The 20,697-nt window shown below is 41.5% G+C and overlaps 1 protein-coding gene across 1 annotated transcript in view; it reads right to left on the reverse strand.

The window, feature by feature from the left end:
- The window catches only part of LOC143437256 (uncharacterized), an 82,781-nt gene extending 65,891 nt beyond the window's left edge, over positions 1-16,890 (reverse strand). Inside the window, exons 1-4 of the mRNA XM_076922088.1 lie at positions 16,783-16,890; positions 9,301-9,427; positions 9,043-9,103; positions 7,168-7,905 (exon numbers count right to left, since the gene is read on the reverse strand). Coding sequence (XP_076778203.1) covers positions 7,168-7,905; positions 9,043-9,103; positions 9,301-9,427; positions 16,783-16,890 — 1,034 coding nt within the window. The remainder of the gene's footprint in view (positions 1-7,167; positions 7,906-9,042; positions 9,104-9,300; positions 9,428-16,782) is intronic.
- Positions 16,891-20,697: the final 3,807 nt, after the last annotated feature.

A 20,697-nucleotide genomic window follows, 5' to 3' on the forward strand; every position in this document is an offset into this window, starting at 1 on the left:
CATTTTGGACGAGAGCCTAACTCTCTCATTACACCTTATACTGCTGCGCAAGTACAAGTTCTGGCGGCCACCTCTAATGATTGGGCAATCTTGGTTACCTCCTTTTCAGGACAGATTGATAATCATTACCCTAAACATCCTGTTTTACAATTTGCCTTGAAACAGGCTATAGTATTTCCACAAATTACAGCTAGGCAACCTCTTAAGGATGGGATTGTTGTATATACAGATGGGTCAAAGACTGGTCTGGGTGCTTATGTAGTAAATAATAAAGTGGTGTCAAAACAGTTCAGTGAAACATCACCTCAACTTGTAGAATGTTTGGTGGTACTGGAGGTCCTTAAAACCTTTCCAGGGCCTCTTAACATTGTGTCAGATTCCTTTTACGTGGTTAACGCAGTTAACCTTCTTGAAGTGGCTGGAATCATAAAGCCCTCTAGCAGAGTTTATGGCACCTTTCAACAAATACAGCTTGCTTTGTTGAATAGAAGATCTCCTATGTATATTACTCATATCAGAGCCCATTCAGGACTCCCTGGCCCTATGACTTTGGGAAATGAGCTAGCAGATAAAGCTACCAAGCTCGTGGCCATTGCATTATCATCTCAAACAGAAGCAGCAAGGGAGTTCCACAAACATTTTCATGTGACGGCAGAGACCTTGCATTGCCATTACTCACTTACCAGAAAAGAAGCCAGGGAGATTGTTATTCAATGGCAAAATTGCTGTGAATTCCTGCCTGATCCTCATATGGGAATAAACCCAGGTGGCATAAGGCCTTTACAGGTCTGGCAGATGGATGTTACTCATGTCCCTTCCTTTGGAAGGCTTCAATACTTACATGTCTCTATTGATACATGTTCTGGTATCATTGTTGCCATACCTCTAACAGGTGAAAAGGCCTCACATGTGATCCAACATTGTCTGGAAGCATGGAGTGCCTGGGAGAAACCCAAACTCCTCAAAACAGACAATGGACCAGCTTATATCTCTCAAAAATTTCAACAGTTCTGTCACCAAATGGCATAACTCACTTGACTGGACTTTCATACAACCCTCAAGGACAAGGCATTGTAGAATGAGCCCATCACACACTTAAATCATATTTAATAAAACAGAAAGGGGGAGTTGAGGAGGCTCTCCCCCCAGTACCAAGAGTAGCTGTTTCCATGGCACTCTTTACCCTTAATTTTTTGAATCTTGATGCTCAAGGCCACACTGCGGCTGAGCACCATTGTATAAAGCCTGACAGGCCAAAAGAAATGGTAAAATGGAAAGATGTGCTAACAGGAAAATGGAAAGGCCCGGATCCTATTTTGATAAGATCCAGGGGAGCTGTTTGTGTCTTCCCACAGGAGGACGAGAATCCCTTCTGGGTACCAGAGAGACTGACCCACAAGATCTTTGAACATGAAAAACCGATGCTGCCAAGGTCTACAGTTGATCATCATGATGAAGATGTTGATAAGCCTGAGGATGTTAACAGGGACACCATGGTGGGGGATTATGACAACCTTCCCAATTCCCATGCCAGTGACCAATAAGTCTTTGGGCTTGGCCTATATCCCTTATGATGATCAGATTCAGAGCATGCCCACCAATAACAGCTACCGCCTGTTAGGAATTTTATGTTTTATATTTTACTTTCTCCCCAGATATTAGCACATATTATAATGATACCTTTATGGGAATACCTTAATTTCACATACATGAATCCGAGAAAGGCAGATGTGAATCCGTTTGACCAATGGCTCCTTTGTGGGGTCAACGGAAGTTGCACTGATCTGTCACCCCTTGTTATGCTAGGGAAGGGGGCCACCGCTAAGGGACAATTGTCATTTGACTGGAGGGGTACCCTTGGTGGCTCCCTTGGCAAAAGAAAATCGGGGGGTAGCTTTAGTTGGCAATCTGCTAACACCAAGTATACTGAGTTTAAGAGCATCACATTTGGACCTACTCCGGTCTGTGTATGGCCACCTTTTGTTTGGATAGTGAGCAATGATAGTTCTATCTGGAATGAGACCTTGACATGCACACCTAATACCTGCTTTTTGTTCTCTGCTGGAATGCTACATTGTTCCCTTTTGCCATGGTTACCCGCTTGCCGAGATTTGTTCCTGTGCCAGTAGAGGCACCCAACACTTTAGCCCATTTTAGAATTAGGAGAGATTTTGGACTTTCTGCCATTATAGTGGGCATTATTGCAGAGGCCGCTGTAATTGGATCGGTTACGGCCTCTGCCCTTGCATTATCCTCCTCGGTGCAGGCGGCAGATTCTATAAACCAACTGTCTGCATCAGTCACTCCAGCACTGGATGTACAAGCCTCCGCCAATTCACAAATTACGGGGGGATCGATGCTAATGAATCAGAGGATTGACCTGGTTCAAGAGCAAATTGATATTTTATGGCAGTTGGCTCAATTGGGATGCGAACAGAAGATGCCTGGGTTATGTATAACATCCATACCTTATGATAATTATACCCGCACCGCTAATTTGTCAAAAGTTTTTTCTCAGTTTTTATAGCTGAATTGGACCCTAGAAAACGCTTCGTCAATTGCGCTTTGCCATAATTGAGGTGATTTTGACCCGCTTTGATTTATTCTTGACCGAGGGATTGTCATCATGGATCCATTCAGCAGTCTCCTTCTTCAAAGAGTGGGTGGGGGTTGGCCTGTTTGGAGGTGCACTCTGCTGTGGGGGTGTGTTACTCCTCTGCACATTGCTGTGGGGGTGTGTTACTCCTCTGGTTGGTTTGCAAGCTTAAGGCACAAATGAAAAGAGACAAGGTGGTTATCACCCAGGCACTCACAGCACTAGAACAAGGTGCCTCCCCTGATATTTGGCTTTCTATGCTTAGGCAATAGATCACTGGCCGCTCAGCTCTTGCACCCCAAGAGGCTGCCCTCACTGCACTGGGTAGAGTGAGCATGCTTCAGCAGCCCAGGAGAGTTGCATGGCTAAGCACTGCAGCAGAATGGCCCTGTGGTGTTAAATGGGCCTATTCTGCGGAGATATGTCATCTTGCATGAAGGTTGAGTGCCTAAAATAACCTTCCCCCAGGAAAAATGGCACAGAGAGAGTTGTGGGCTATATCAACCCTTGCATATCGCTGGGGCATTGCCCATTGCACGCAATAGGGTGATCTTGCCTTACTCTAATTAGCTTACTGGGGATTTGACCTCTATCTCTGCTCTCAGCATTGGGTGGTTTATTGCTTGATGATTAAAAGAAAAGGGGGAGATGAGAGGAGCCACCCTCACATTCACCATTGCAAGATGGCGCTGACATCCGCTCGACCAACTGACAAACAGGTGGTTTGTGCGTGTGCTAGGATTTTTTTTTTCATTCTGTGTGCACTGCCTCACCTGTGACACAATACCGGCCGACGGGCTACAGCCAACCATTGGGTGCCACGTCCGAGGCGGGGAGCAGTTTCCTATATAAGGGATGGGATTTTGCCCCCTCGGGGTCCTCTTCATCTGTAAGCTTATGCTCTCCTTCTCAAGACGCATAAAAGCTTTACTGCAGAAGGAAGCTGTGTATGCCTCGTCGTTCCTGCTGGCGGGAGGTTGCACGGGACACACCCCCATAGTGATGCACTTCCTCTAACAAGGCCACATCTCATAACTTCCTCCCACTCCCTGAGCCAAGCATATTTATACTACCACATTCCACTGCCTGGCCCCCCTATGATTGTTCAAACACATGATTTTATGGGGACCATATTTAAAAATACCATAATACAAGATATGTGATGTTTAAATTAAAAAGTCCCCATAAACTATAGAACTCTTATGTTAAAAGTCAAAGTTCAAAGTTCAAAGTCTCTTCTGAGATTTATCCAATCATGTAACTGTAATCCCCTATACTTTGAAAAAAAATAGCACATAATATACATCCAAATTTACAGGATACACTTCACCAGTCCTAATCACCATTGTGAGGAAATACTGGGCCAAAAGAAGACCAAAAGCCAGAAAGGAAATCTCCAAACTTTGCATCCCCAGGTCTGATGTCAAAGTGTTCTTCAGATCTCCAACTCCTTCCTGCCCTGCTCACTGCAGCACAATTCTTTTTCTTTGGCTGATTATATTTCCTGAAAGTAGTTTTCCTGAGAAGGTATCCCATAGCTTGGGAATCTAAAACTCTTGGGGTCTCCAAAGTAATTTCAAAATTACAGCTTCTTGTTCCAGTATGTGGGATACAGAGATGATCTTCTCAGCCCCTCAAAACGAGCTGGGTCTCTCTCCATCTCTTCCCTCTATAGGACACTAGGTTCTGCTTGACTCCACTCAACTGCTGCTGTCCTTTCTGCTTATCCCACAGGACTGACATCTTCAATACGCTGGGTTCTTCTGTGACAAACAGTCTTGACTGCATTCCTCTCATGCTCCCTTCATGGTGCCAAGCCTTAGCTGCACTGCATGAAACATTCAGGCCTTAAAACCAGTGCCACCTGGGTGAGTCTTACACAGGACTGAGTCAAGCTGCACCACAAGGTAAACCTTGGCTACCTCTGGAATACAACTTCTTTCTCCTGTTTGAAAACACCAGAATATTTCACCTCAGTGATGCTCGTTTCTTCTTCATCCTCACTAATTTTCTAACTACAGGCAACCAGCATCAATTGTCTCAGTCATCCCTTCTATTCTTGCCTCTAAAGCCAGAGCCACATGCACAAGGCTGCTAAGTTCTGCTTGCGGGAGCTGGAACATGGCTCCTTCTATTACATCATCACCAGCTTTATAGGTTTCAACAACCTCATTGCCTAAGCTCAGCTGTGCTTGAACTTGCTCTGTAGATGAACCTTGAACTCAGATCTACATGGCTTTGTCTCCTGAACACTGGATAATATATGTGTAACACTTTGCCTGTACCTAAGCTTTTCTTTACCTAAAACTTGTTCTGTTTTAGGAACACTTGAACAAGGAAGACTTGAATCAGAAATCTGCCTGACTCTGATCTCCTGGGATTTAATGCATGTACCACCATGCCTAGACTTAAGTATATCGTTGTAGATTTCAAATTGAAAACCCAGAATAGTAATCACATTCCATCAATTGTCAATTTCACACATACTGATAAATCTTGTGTCCACATGAAAACAACTACTTAATAATAATGCCTAACACGATACAGTTCTCCTTTGTCCAACTTCATATCCATTTGTTTAGGTGGATGTAATCTTGCCCTAATGTCACCGTACCTTTAATTCCATTTAATACCATTGATCACAGAATTTAGCTTCATTCAACTTCATGGTTCGAGTTTCTCTTTTGACCTAACATTTTATATTTATTTTCTTTCTAAGATTACTATGCTTGCTCAAAACAATCATCATGAGACTAAACACAGGCCAAAGGCTTTGCTGGCTTCACTATAACTTCCTTTGTTAATGCAATTAACATCAACCTGTTTACCTTATCTTCAAGGACACTCTACAGACAAGGGCAAAAGGCATCAATATTCCTCAGCAAAACATCATAAAACTATATACAAAGTTCAAATCACCCTTAGTACATATGTGTTCCATATTCCTAGTAGGATGACCCAGTCAGTTCCAGTTAATGCATATACAGATCCAAAGTCTAAAAATCCACATTGCTCCATAAAACAAAACAAAAAAAAAATAACACATTCAGGCCTATCATAGCAATGCTTAAGTCTGGGGTACCAACTTCTGTCTTAGATAGAATTTCCATTGCTAAGAAGAGATAAGGTAACCAAGGTAACTGTGTTAAAGGCAAATATTTAATTGGGTCTGGCTTGCAATTTCAAATGTTTAGTCCATCACCATCATAGCAGGAAGAATGTCAGCATGCCTGAAGCCATGATGCTGGAAAAGGAGCTGAGAGTTCTGTATCCTCATGTGAAGGCATCCAGGAAGAGACTGTCTTCCAGCCAAGTTGGGGGGATTCTTTTGTACTGGCCTGAGCTCCAAAGGCCACCACCCTAGGAATTCAATTCCTTCAAAAAGGTAACATCTCCCACAAGACACATCTCTTAATATTGCCACTTCTTAGGGTCAAGCATATTCAAATCACCACCGTTTATTTCTAAAATACTTTCTGCTATCTTTATAAAAAACTAAAGTCTTTAGTAAGTAACCAATCTATTAAGGCCTTTGTGTATCACAATAGTCTTTGAGCACCTTCAATAATATCAAAAGTAATCTGTGACTGCCAATAAGTTATATGATCTTACCCAACACACTAACACTGCATTTTTTAAGGTTATTTATTATGAGAAAAAATGTGACAAGCATCAACAATCATTTCAAACTTTACAGAGATATTCACAGACTTTACCACATTCATTACATTTGTTAAGGTTTCTCTAAAGCGTGTGTTCCTTTAAGTGTTTGGAGAGTACAGTGACTTGCAAAGGGTTTATCACATTGACTACATTCATAAGGTTTCACTCTGCACATTTTTCTTTGTGTATTCAGAGATGAGTGTGTCCTGGAAAGGCTTTACCTCACTCATGACATTCAGATTCTCTCCAGTATGTATTCTTTTATGTGTTGGATGGTGACCATGCTGTGCAAGGGCTTAACACCTTCATTACCTTGAGTGACTCTCATGAATGTGTTCTATTATGTAGTCACAGATAAAAGTGAATTGCCAAGGTTTTACCACAGTGATTACGTTAATGAGGGTTCTCTCCACTGTGCTTTCTGTTGTGTTAATATTCAAGCAGATTTCTCTCTTGCATGTAATCATTCCTGTCACTGCAGATGGCTGAACTTGCAAATGCTTTACCACATTGATTGCATTGATAAGGTTTCTCTCCTGTACGTGTTTTTTTTATAATAATTGTGATTCTAAGGTTCTGAAAAGTCTTTACCACATTGATTACATTCATGAAGTGTCTTTCCAGTATGAAATTATTAATGTTTTCCAGACTAGTGGAACATGCAAATGTTTTAGCACATTGATTACATTCATAGTTTTTCTTCAATATTGCTTCTTGCATGTTTTAGGAAGAAAAAACTTCATGGAAAGGCTTTACCATGTTGATTACATTCATGAGGTTTCGCTCCAGTATGTGTTCTTTTATGACATTGGAGATGACTGTGACATGAAAAGGCTTTACCACATTGATTACATTCATGAGGCTTCTCTCCAGAATGTGTTTTTTTATGATATTGGAGATGAGTGTGCCATGAAAAGGCTTTACCACATTGATTACATTCATAAGGTTTCTCTCCAGTATGTGTTCTTTTATGATATTGGAGACTACTGTTACATGAAAACGCTTTACCACATTGATTACATTCATAAGGTTTCTCTCCAGTATGTGTTCTTTTATGAGATTGGAGATTATTGTGACATGAAAAGGCTTTACCACATTGATTACATTCATAAGGTTTTTCTCCAGTATGTGTTCTTTTATGGATTTGGAGATTACTTTGTTGTGTAAAGCCTTTACCACATTGATTACATTCATAAGGTTTCTCTCCAGTATGTGTTATTTTATGTCTTTGGAGATTACTGTGAAATGAAAAGGCTTTACCACATTGATTACATTCATAAGGTTTTTCTCCAGTATGTGTTCTTTTATGGATTTGGAGATTACTTTGTTGTGTAAAGCCCTTACCACATTGATTACATTCATAAGGTTTCTCTCCAGTATGTGTTCTTTTATGTATTTGGAGATTGCTGTGTCTTGAAAAGGCTTTACTACATTGATTACATTCATAAGGTTTCTCTCCAGTATGTGTTTTTTTATGATATTTGAGACCACTGTGGTGTGAAAAGGTTTTACCACATTGATTACATTTATAAGGATTCTCTCCAGTATGTGTTCTTTTATGAGATTGGAGATGACTGTGACATGAAAAGGCTTTACCACATTGATTACATTCATGTGGTTTCTGTCCAGTATGACTTCTTTCATGCCTGCAACAATAATGGGCACATATGAAAACTTTACCACATTCATAGCCTGATCACTCATTTTACAAATATTTATGTTTTACAGTTGGTCTACTAATAAAGAACACTCAGATCTTAAGGTTTTATCACTTTGATGTTCATGGTTGTACTTGCTCACTGTGGGTTGCTTTACCTTTTTGAAAATACCTGTGATGGTGAGAATATTTATTACATGGCTCACATTTACAGAATCCTTTTTCTATATGAGATTTCTATATGATGTTTTTAACATGTCATAAGAAATATGGGATAACTCAGAGCATTAAAACACTGATTGTATTCTGAGTTTTTCCTGTAGTGTGCATCACACAACAGCAGCACTGTGAACGAGGATGAACAAAAGATTTACAACCTTCTAGTACCCATAGAGATTTTCTGCAGTGTGACTTTGGGGATGTTTCCAGTAAAGTCAGGAAACCAATTAATTGCAAATGGCTATCATATTCAGAAACTCTACCAAAGGCAGAATACTACATGTCTTCTCATTGTTCTGAAGTAGATAGATGTATGTTGTTACTTTTAGTATCTCTATGCTCACATGGTTTCATCCATTCTGACAATTGATACACCCATTAAAAAAGAAGAACAAATGAAAGGTTTCCACATTGAATTCACATGCATTGACTTTTTGTTCATTGCAGACATGATTAATGTTTCCCCACGACAACATTCTTGACTCTCATAAACTGACAAAACACTAAACTTAAAATTTTCACTACAAGTATATGAGTATCACCAACTTTATCATGAACTATTTGCTTATTAGAAGGTTATGGATACATGTTTATCACTATTCAATGTGCAACATCTAAATATTATGAGACTATACAAATTGGTAGTTCCATAACATAGCTCTAATGAAGATACAAATCAAATAAACTGATCGCTTAAGGCATTGTTTCCTTCTCTTCTTTCTTACAGAATTGCCTTGCAAACACCAATCACATAACTGACATTGAGGTACATAATTTTGGACGAATTTATAATCATAGCTACAATAAAAGGACTGATATTTTACATACTTGCTTTCCATTAGAGCTTCCAGATCATATTAAACTTTCCTCACAGGCATATTTGTATCAGCTTATACATTAAAATTACCTTTCATGACTTCTAGACGTTTGACATTGTTCTTCAGTATGATGGCCTTCCAAATTATATCCTAAAACACAGTACCAGAAAATGAAAGATATGGGATTGGGATTAGGCAACATTGAAGTTACTCTGAATTTTCACAGCAATGAACCTGATTTATTCAACTCAATATTAATTGTTCTCTATTGAAATAAGATATGATCATCAGCAACCCAGAAACATTTTCCCTTATATTGAGAAGTAAAAATATATTCACAGTCTTACCAATAGCAGTGAGGTTCCAGTAGGTCTCAAGCATCACATCTTTGTAGAGATTCTTCTGGGAAAGATCCAGCAAATTCCACTCTTCAGCAGTGAAGTTCACATGCACATCTTCGAAACTCACTGCTTCCTAAAATATCACATACATGTGTACAACACAAAGCCTGATACTGACATCAGTACAAAGTAAATTATGCTTCCTAGACAATATAACCTTATAATTCAGGTGATTCCTCCATTTACTTTCTAACACACAAATTATAATATAATCACCATGTCAGTTTAGAAAAAACTTGAAATATAAGGTTCACCTGTGTCACTTCTGAACCCTTTGAATAGGATATAGCTTTGAAACACAAATGGCAACTGAGAGGGATATGCAGGGGGAAACAGATCAACTGTACTGAGCACACATCTGAAAAGCTGTATGAACAATTACTAACTACAAATGTGATGGGCAAGCTGTGTGTATTTGTTCATGTCTTTAATCATAAAGGTACAGGTATGTCATTGAGCTGGATGCCAGCAAGGGCCATGCAATGAGTTTTAGGACAGCAAAAGTTAAATGTTAGGAACCTCACTCTGCTACAAAAATAAACCAGGGAAAAATGATAGAATGAACTCACAGTTCATTACTGAAGTTTCTGCAAAGAATTATAAATTCACTGTAGTTCTGTATTTATCTTACATAAACATAAAGTGAACCAGTTCAAACAGCAACATTAATTAAATTATACTAGAAGGGAATGCATGTTTAAACAGTTAAAAATAGATAGATGAAAATATTGGTAATATATATGTTGATCAGAAATAACATAGTTCAAGAGATATATTGAAAGGTCTTGCTAGTCTTCCACATAATGGTGGTCAATTTCAAGCATACACATGTGGACCAACACCTGTCCATTTCTTCAGCATCAGGAGTTCTGAGGCCATCTTCTGACAACAGTAAAGATAAGACACACATGATATTCATATTCATGTACTCAGCCATAATACACTTATTTATTCAAAAATTTCACATCAAACATAAGAGTTAGTCAGAACGTCATACACCTGCAATTCAATGAATCTGAAGCATCAGATAATATTGATCACATGAGCAGAAGCCATCCGGAGAAATAGAATATAATCTATATATTAGGCTAAATTTCAAAATTAAATATGTGGATGAAGACCAGCACAAAATCATGTGCTTATTGAACAAAAACATATCAGGGAGCTTATGTGGTTTCTATATCTACAATCAAGACAGAAAGGGCTACACTGAAAATTTTGGTCTAGAAAAACAAATCAGAATGAATTATGTTAAAAATATAAAACCACCAGGTTTGCAAAATAGCATAGCATTGAACAGCAAATGTGTGCACAGTATCTTATGTGATTGAGGGACAGAGTCCAAATGGGGAATGTATGCGAGCATGAGAAGAAAGCTGAAGGATCAGATTCAACCACAACACTGGAGACACCCAGAACAAAAATTTATCCTGTCTAAAAAAATGCAGAAGGAAAGCTGGAGCAGAGACTGAAGGAGCGGACAATGAAAACTCACTCAATTGGAGACAAACATGGACAAGTTTGAATTTATGACATTATTAAGGATAATCTATGATGCTCCCACACAGGATTCTTGCATAATTGTCCATTGAGAGGCTCCACCCAGAAGCTGACTGAAGCAGAATCAGAGATCCACAGTCAAAAATTGCATGTATCTTGGTAACTCTGATGGAAAAGTTGGGGAAAGGATTGAAGGCCCTCAAGAGGACAGGAACTCCATAGAAAGACCAGCAGACTCAACTAACCTTGACCCTTGGGGACATTAGGAAACTGAGACAAAAATAATAACACACACAGGCTGGACAAAGGACTGATGGGCTGTAAGTAGCAGATGTGCAGCTCAGTCTTCATGATGGTGCTCCAACACCTGTAGCAAGAGCTGTCCCTAAAGCTGCTGTCTATCATTGGAATATGTTCCCATAACTGGCCACATCTGGCCTCAGTGGAGAGGATGCATCTCACCCAATAGAGACTTGATACACCATCATGGATACCCACGGTCCCACACCCTCTCAAAGGACAAACAGAAGATACAGGAGGAACTCTGTGAAGGCAGGTGACCTAGAGTAGGAACTCCACTAAGTTCAGAGCCATTTTACTTATAACAACTTGAAACTGGAGAGAATCCAGATGCTGCTCAACCAAAATGTGAGAACCATAGAAAATGTGATTCATTTACAAAATAAAACATTATTTAGTTATCAAATACAATGACATCATGAATTTTGTGGGCAAATACAACTAGATATTATTATCTCAGTGAGGTAACCCAGATCTAAAAGCACATGCATGTGTGTACTCAATTACAAGTTAATAATAATCATAAAATACAGGAAACCCACACTACATTACATAGACACAAAAAACTAAACAACAAGGAAGGCCGAAATGAGCACAGTTTACTCTCACTCAGAAGGGGGAGTAAAGCTATCATAGGAGGCAGATGGAAGAAAGAGAACTGAATGGGAGAACAGATAAGAAGGGGGAATCGGGGAGAACCAGCAACAGGTGTGGCGAGAAACAAGAGAAGGCCAGGGGGGAAAATGAATCAAAATCTGCAGCTGGCTGGGGGTGAGGAGGTACATTTAAAATGTGCCAGAGACCAAAAATAGGTACCAAGGATTCTAAGGTTGATCTTAGCTGAGATGCATACCAGTGAGATATGGATGCTGAAGAGGCCACATCCTGCAGTCAGGTAGGACCCTTAATGGAGAGTTAAAGACCCCAACCAATCCAAAAATCTTTCTACCCAAAATTTGTCCTGTCCACAAGAATACAATCTACAACATAGATTCTGTACAGCAGCCAAATAACCCTTTGATACCATTTGGTTGTTGTTCTAACTTGCTACTCTGCTGCTGTGATTGAATCCTCTAAGCAAAAGCATCTCAGGTAATAAATGGTTATTGTACATGGTTCTGTCAGATCACAGTCCATCATTTTGGGAGCTTAGATTAGAAACTGAAAGCAAAAAGCATGGACAATTAACTCAGCCATTCTGGATTTCTTACGGGGTTGTATGATATATGGTCTCATAGCCAATCCTGGCTATTTACTTTGAGAGAAAATTTTTGAGTGGATGGTTTTCAGCTGACACTCATTCTAAAGCCAAGGAAACATCCAGGTTCAGAATTAAGAGTTTTAGTTAGGATAGATGACAGAGGTTCTGGTTAGTCAACAAAATGATGGACTGGGTATTTGGACTATCTTGTACCTCACTTGTACAAATTGGCATAATTATGCTCTAATTGTATTTTGAGGGAAATTTTTATTTTAACAGGAAGGGTGATATGTAAGAAGAACTAAGGTCGGAAGGTGTACCAAGAGGAAGAGAAGGAGTAAGGAGAGGAGGAGAAAAAGGAAAGGAGAAGCTAGGTGATGAGAGAGAGAAAGAGAGAGAAAAGGGGGGGCATGGAGGCAAATGTTCACGTGTCTCCACCAGTCAAAGATAGTTTATATATCTAGGTTGGGTATTGGGTTACACTTCTGATTCAGCATTTACAAAATTATAATGCCTTTAGTTAATATTTTTAAAAAGAGTATAAAAGGAAAAAGGAAAAAGGGGCATGGGATAGGTGTTTTATTGGGGGTGGGGGGGTGGGGAAAAGGGATGGCATCTGAAATGTAAATAAAATATACCATAAAAAAAGCATGGACAAACACTGTCTCCTGTCTTGCTCTCTTGCATGGTCAATGTCTCATGCTCAGCATGCTCTCTCATCCAGCTCAGGACCACTCACTTGCTTTGGGATATTGCAATACTCAGTGGAAGAGCCTTCCTAATCAATCATCAACACTATCTTTCACAGACATAGCACCCAGTCCTTCTGATGAGGGCACGCCCTCAACTGTGGCTCCTTCAGATGATTGTAGCTCTGAAATGCTGAGAACTGAAAACAACAATAACACAGACACAATAATAAATGAGGAACTTGTTACAACAAAACCCCAAAAATTTAACCATATCAATTACAGGATCCCCTGCCACCACAAGAGGGAGTTGGAGCTGTGGCTGAGCCAGGACAAAATAGGGAGGGCACCTGGCTCAGAGCAGGGAAGGATACACTGGAATGGGAAGCTCAGAGCCTGTGCTGACCTGGGGTGAGCATCTTTAACCCTGGGTTCTCAGGCCAGTGCTACCAAAGAGGAGGCTAAAACAGCTGAAAGGTGCACAGAAAAGCAGATTGTCTCACACAACACAAACGATCACCACAAAGGACAGGATCTCTGGTCCAAGGAAGATATGCTAAATTTGTGACAATCAATGAAGAACCACCTCCCATCTTATGACAGCTCCAAGTTCAAAATTACAGAGTCACAGATGAACTGGGCAGAGGGTAGTTCAGGAGATGGGAAATGAGGTCTTTGTCTTTCTACCCTGCAAAACAAGGTAGGCAGAGCCTGATTTTGCCCTGGATGCTGTCTTTAAGAGCTCTCTGTCATGGACTAGTCAATGGGCCTAGGTTCTGTTGTTAAGAAGGATTTAACCCAAGGTGTGGGGCTGGTAACTAAATCAATTAGGGTGGAGTCTGTCTCATTTCCTCAGGGAGAGAATGACAAAGTGCCACACACAATACAGACAGCCACAAGGGGGCAGTAAAAGCTACCCAGAAGATTCCTCCACTTGGACAAAGGAGAAAATGAAGACAAGATGGCAACTGTGAGCCCTGTAGCAGGGCTCCAAGTTTGCTCTAACGTTCTCAGAAATTAAGACCAGAAAAACAATGTCTACTATACCAGGCTCTGGAACATCTTTGAAGCACTTCGGGCTCAGACTTTCCAGTGTATCCACTGTAGCAGGGTTCCACGTTGAATTTAGTCATCTCCCTACACAGATACTCAAGAAAAATCTGAAAACCAAGGCACACACACACAATTCTGGAAGAAAAGCCACTGACACAGAAACAATGGTGGATATTAAAAATTGGCCTTTCAATCCTTAACTTGGGAGTCCTGAGGGTCTTGGGATTCCAGTCAATGCACTAAGATGTTATGTCCAAGTTAGAGAGACCCCAATGACCAACAAGGAGCCTATTGTAATGCAAACACATGGAGGTCTTTATTATGAGCTCTGTAATAAGGATTCTCACCAGTCAGCCTCACATAAGCTCGAATCTGAGAGACCAAGTCTAGGGGTGCTGGGTATTTATTGCAGTTATAGAAAGATTGGGACATTAACATACAGGTCAGCAGCTTAATATTTTAAAAACTACATGACTGGCATAATCTGCAGGAACCAATCAAGGGGGCAAAATCAACTGTCAACCATGATGGGTAGGCTAACTTTTTCTCTGTAAGGTGTATTAGTTATCAATATGTAGCTTAACCCTGCAGTTGTACCTTGACTGGCTGTTGACAAGAGGGGCTTGTCATAGGATATTTGCTCAAGTGGACTTTGTGCACTCTCAGAAACAGAATTGATTGGGCATTACAAACTCATCTTTGTGCCTGAGGTCCTGATTATTGAAAGATGCTCCTGTTCAACCCCAAGCCATGCATGGCTGTAGAAAAAGTAGTTTGTCCAAAGACCTACCTCACTATCTGTTACTGCACTGTCTGGAACAGTTTTCCTGAGCAGGTACCCCACAGCTCTGGAATTTCAAAATATTAGGGTTTCAAAGGTACCTTCAGTATTACAGCTTCTTGTTCCAGTATCTGGGATCCACACACGATCAATTGCACTCCTCAAAAGAGATTGGGTCACTTCTCCAGCTCTTCCATCTATTTCACTCTAGGTTCTGCTTGACTCCACTTTCCTGCTGCTGCTGTTCTTTCTGCTCATCCCATGGGACTGACATCTTCAATATGCTGGGTTCTTCTCCTGCAACTAGGATTCACTGTATTCATCTATTGCACTCCCTTCACTGGGCCAAGCCTTAGCTGCTCTGCATGAGATTCATTTATGCCTAAAAACCAATACCACCTGGGTGATTCTCACACATGATCAACTCCAGGTGCACAATAAGGGACAACCTTGGCTATCTCTGGAACACAGCTTCTTTGTCCTCTCAGAAAACACTCACCAGAAGATGTCACCTCAGTGGTGCTGGTTTCTTCTTCTTCATCACCACTAATTTTCTAACTACAGCCAACCAGCATCAATTGTGTCAGTCATTCCTTCTATTCTTTCCTCCCAAAACCACATGGACAAAGCTGCTGAGTTCTTCTGCTTGCTGGGGCTGGAACATGGCCCATTCTATTACATCATCTCCAGTGTTATATTTTTCAATAACTTCACTGTCCAAGCTTGGCTGTCCTGGATCTTACCCAGTTTATGAACCTTGAACTCAGAGATCTGCATGGCTCTGTCTCCTGAATGCTGGGTAATATGTGTGTAACACTTTGTGTGTATCTAAGCTTTTCTTTACCTAAAACTTGTTCTGTACCAGGAAGACTTGAATCAGAGATCTGCTTGGCACTCATCTCCTGGGATTTAAGGCTTGTACCTCCATGCTTGTACTTAAATACTTTATTTTAGATTTTAAAATCAAAGCCCAGAATAGAAATCACAATCCATCAATGGTCAGTTTCACACACACTGGTGACCCTTGTGTCCTCATGAAAACAATGACCAGGTGACAATGGAAAGATATAAAAATTTATAAAGGTTATGGAAAGTTTGTATGAGCCCCTAGAGCTGAGCCAAGAATGTAGGCCAGCAGGTTCACTAGCTCCAGTTTCCAGGAACTGGCTGACCACAAAGAAAGCAGAACTAAAACTACAGGTCAGCTGGGTCATTCCGGGAACTGGCTGACCACAAAGTAGGTGGTTGAGCAAGATTCAATTCCTGAGAAAAACATATACACGATGTTTCCCACATGACCAACTGAATGATGGGCTGGAACTTTGCACTATTTTTATGATGTCCTTCCTTGGTTTCCCCCTCAGCCCCCTGGTTTGTGTTTTTTTCCTTTAAATACCTTTCTCCTTCTGGCCTCACAGTCAACATTCCTCATTATGAGTCTCGACCTCAGCCAGGTTGATTCCTGAAATAAACCCTCTTGTGTCTTTTGAGTTACTGAGTGATTTCGATATCCTGAGACTAGAGTGAGGGTCTCCCCTCCTGGGGGTATTTCAATAATAACGTCCAACACGATACAGTTCTCCTTTGTACAAGTCTGGGGGTGTGTCCATAGGTCCGCCAGCCAGTATCTATAAGCAACTCCAGTCATGCCCCTGCCTCAGATTCATGGGCAAGCTGGGGCCTCTGCTTCCACCCGCCTGTCAGGGTACCTGGAGGCTCCAGTCATCTCCCCAATCTGCAGCAGCCCTGCAGCAGGCGATCAGATTGCATCGCTTGGTCTGTGACGTCAGAAGGAGGCCATGGATACCACCGGGACAGAGGTGCTTTTCTCTGACTGTGATGGTGGCAGTGGTTGTCTTGTGGTGTGGTCACAGGGCTCTGGTCGGGATTTCCATACATCATGCCTGTGCGACGGTACAGCGCCTTCGTGGGAAATGTAGTCTCCCACTGGCCGCCATCTTTCTTTTTCCTCGTGGCCTCATGGGATATGTAGTTCGAAGGCCAGCCGCCATATTGGATTGAGTTTGATGTGCGTGCGCATTTATTTCTTTGACCACCATTTTGGCAGGAGTCCTTATGGGAAATGTAGTCTCCAGCTGCTATCTCTGAGTAGCCCTGGCAGTCCCTGAACTCACTCCATTGCCCAGGCTGGCCTTGAACTCAGAAATCTGCCTGCCTCTACCTCCCAAGTTCTGGCATTAAAGGCATGCGCCATCAATTATTGATCATTATGGCTATTGATTAATATTGATTATTGATTAGCACTGTCTGCTTATTATCAATTATTGATTATCATGATTATTGATCACTATTGGTTATTGACTAGTATTGAATATTGGCCATCAATTAGTATTGATTATTGATTAACATGATTATTGATTATTCCATAACCATCATTCCCCTGCGTCTGCCTCCCAAGTGCTGGGATTAAAAGCCACCACTTCCCAGCTACACCTGTCTTCTTTGTTTGGTTTTTTGTTTGTTTGTTTGTTTGTTTTGAGGCAGGGTTTCTCTGTGTAGCCCTGGCAGACAAGCCACTGACACAAAAACAATGGTGGATCTTAACAACTGGCCTTTCAATCCTTTAGTTGGGAGTCCTGAGGGTCTTGGGTCAATGCACCAAGATGTTATGTCCAAGCCACAGAGACCACAATGACCAACAAGGATCCTATTGTAATGCAATCACATGGAGGTCTTTATTATGAGCTCTGTAATAAGGATTCTCACCAGTCAGCCTCACATGAGATCAAAACTGAGAGTCTAGAGGTGCTGGGTATTTATTGTAGTTACAGCAAGATTAAGACATTAATACACAGGTCAGCAACTTAATATTTTAAAAACTACATGTCTGGCATAATCTGCAGGAACCAATCAAGGGGGTAAAACCATATGACAACCATGATGGGTAGACTAACTTTGTCTCTGTAAGGTATATTAATTATCTATATGTAGCTTAACCCTGCAGTTGTACCTTGACTGGCTGTTGACAAGGAGGGCTTGCCATAGGATGTTTGCTCAAGTGGACTTTGTGCAATCTCAGAAACAGAATTGATTGTGCTTTACAAACTCATCTTTGTGCCTGAGGTCCTTATTATTGAAAGATGCTCCTGTTCAACCACAAGCCATGCATTTCAGTAGAAAAGGTAATTTGTCCAAAGACCTACCTCACTATCTGTTACTGCAGATCCTAATATCAGTTGCACTTACTCTGAGACAGAATACCAGTGGAAGTTGCCTCTCCCCCTGTGCATCATCTTATAGGTAAAATAGACAATGCCCACCTGCCCTTCCTTTCCTGCCTCATCCCTGTGTCTCTGCCCCTCTTGGGCAGACAGTCCCTGTTCAACCACATGCTTTACCTGCCAAGACACAAGGTAAGCTTTCTATAGATCTACCACACTATTTGTTATCCCAGATGCAATGATCACAATTTCCCCTAGCACTGTACTAAACACCAGAGGCAGCTTTACCTCTGTCCTGATTATGTCTGCCTGTGGATGCTAAGATCATCTCTTCCTGCCCAACTCTTCTCCCTGCTCCCAACATTAGCAAGCATTCCCTCTTGAGCATACCCAACAAACATGTCAGTAAAGGAGGCAACACTCAGGCAACTTTCTCTGTAAATCCAGACATCAAACAGCAACCCAGGAACAAAACTCCCACCCAAGCAAGACAAATCCAGAAATCCGTACTGAGATAATAATCACTTCAAACTCGGAGGCCTAGACACCAGCATAGGAATATAATAAATAACAGCCAGAAAAAAATAGATCATCAAAAGCACCAACCTATCCTAACACAGCAGGTCCTGAGAAATTAAAACATGCAACAGATATGGTAAAAAAAAAAAAGAGGTTGTTTGGGAGCAGGGATATGAGTGAGAATCTGGGGAAGGCAATGAGGCACAAAAGAGGACCTGCAGACAGACAGGAGACAGACAGACAGGGAGCAGAGAGAGAACCCTGAAAGTAAACAAAGAGAAAAGTGAGAAGACATGAACTGAGACAGGGAACAAACAGAGAGAGCTGTGTAGCTGGTGGTTCGTGTATATAAAGCACATCTGACAACAGCAGCAGGTGATGGAGGCAGGGAATGACTTAAGCAGTTGCTAAGTCCCTGAGAGCAGAGCATTGAAATTGCCTGTGCACTGACAACTACAGAGGCAAGGTTCACCCACAGAACGGGAAAGGAAGAGAGAGTCTCAGATATTAAGGATGAATAAAACAAAATGAATACATTGGGTAAAAATATGTGGATTCTAAAAGTTTCCTAACGCTAAACAACTAGGAATTCTTCAAAATATGTGAAGGGAAAACTAGCCGGGCAGTGGTGGCGCACGCCTTTAATCCCAGCACTTAGGAGGCAGAGGCAGGCGGATTTCTGAGTTTGAGGCCAGCCTGGTCTACAGAGTGTGTTCCAGGGCAGCCAAGGCTACACAGAGAAACCCTGACTCGAAAAACCAAAAATAAAAAGAGAGAGAGAGAGAGAAAGAGAGAGAGAGAGAGAGAGAGAGAGAGAGAGGAAAACTTGAGATAATAATGCAAATTTTCCTAAACCAAAGAACATGCATGTTAATGTACAAGAAGCATCCAAAACACCTAAGAGATTGGAGGGGAAAAAGTCCCTTTACCTCATAATAATCAAACACTAAACATAAAAAATAAAGCAACATAAAGAACTGCAATGGAAAAAAATTAACAAAAACTAAACGAAAGAAAAACAAGTAATGTATGAAAGTAGATCTCTTAGATTTATGCCTGTCTTCTTAAAAACAGGTTTTGTTTGTTTGTCTGTTTGTTTGTTTTCGAGACAGGGTTTCTCTGTGTAGCCCTGGCTGTCCTGGAACTCACTCTGTAGACCAGGCTGGCCTCAAACTCAGAAATCTGCCTGCCTCTGCCTCCCAAGTGCTGGGATTAAAGGCACGTTTCATCACTGCCCAGCTATACCAGTCTTCTTAATGTATTCTATAAAAGACAGAAGGATTTGGACAAATGTACTGCAGAGTCAGAGAAACCACCGTGTTTCTACAGGAAAGCAACTGGTCCAAATGTCTTGGGCAAATTCAGAATCAGTCATGACAGTGAAGTTACTCAGAGGTCACCTCCTGATCTAATATGTGAGGAGCATCACCAGGGACCTCACAGGTGGTCACATCTGGCTGATGTTTCCCATGCAGCCCCAGAGAGGACCCAGCACCCCAGCTCCCACTGCTCAGCTGCCTGCCCCTACCCATTGTGGGCAGTGACCCTATGCTCACCATGACTCGATTTCAGAGCTTCCCAGAGGTCTCCACACAGCACCCACAGCAGGGCTCAGAGCAGGACACAGAGAGCCACTTAAGACTGCACAGGAACAGTGAACTTGCAGACTGGCATCCAGAATAATCCGCCTCCTTGTCGGATTGGCAGGTCTGCATGGAAGCATTGATTGGCCAGTGAGTCTTACCACTCCTCAAGGTTAAAGTGTGCTTCCAGACCAGGGTCAGACCTTTTCCAGAGCTCAGGAGGGGTTTGCACTCCATTAGTATTTGTTTCTGTCTTCAAAGAGGAATCTCACCCCACCCAGCCCTGGGGGAGAACCCAGCATTCCAGCTCTGGCTGTTCAGCTGCCTGCTCCTCCCCTCTGAGAGCAATGATCCTGCACCTACCAGGACCTGACTCCAGACCTTACCTGGAATTCCAAACAAGGTGGCCCTAATGTCAGTGAAGGAATGGGCTTGCTATCAAGTTGAGAGGAAGCAGCTAAAGAGTGAACGCCTTCTGTTGTAGTAATTATTTCAATTATTTCAAAGCAGCCACTGGTTAAGCCAACTGGCTAAG

This window comes from Arvicanthis niloticus, chromosome Y (genome assembly GCF_011762505.2).
Source record: "Arvicanthis niloticus isolate mArvNil1 chromosome Y, mArvNil1.pat.X, whole genome shotgun sequence".
In the NCBI taxonomy this organism is placed as follows: Eukaryota; Metazoa; Chordata; class Mammalia; order Rodentia; family Muridae; genus Arvicanthis; species Arvicanthis niloticus.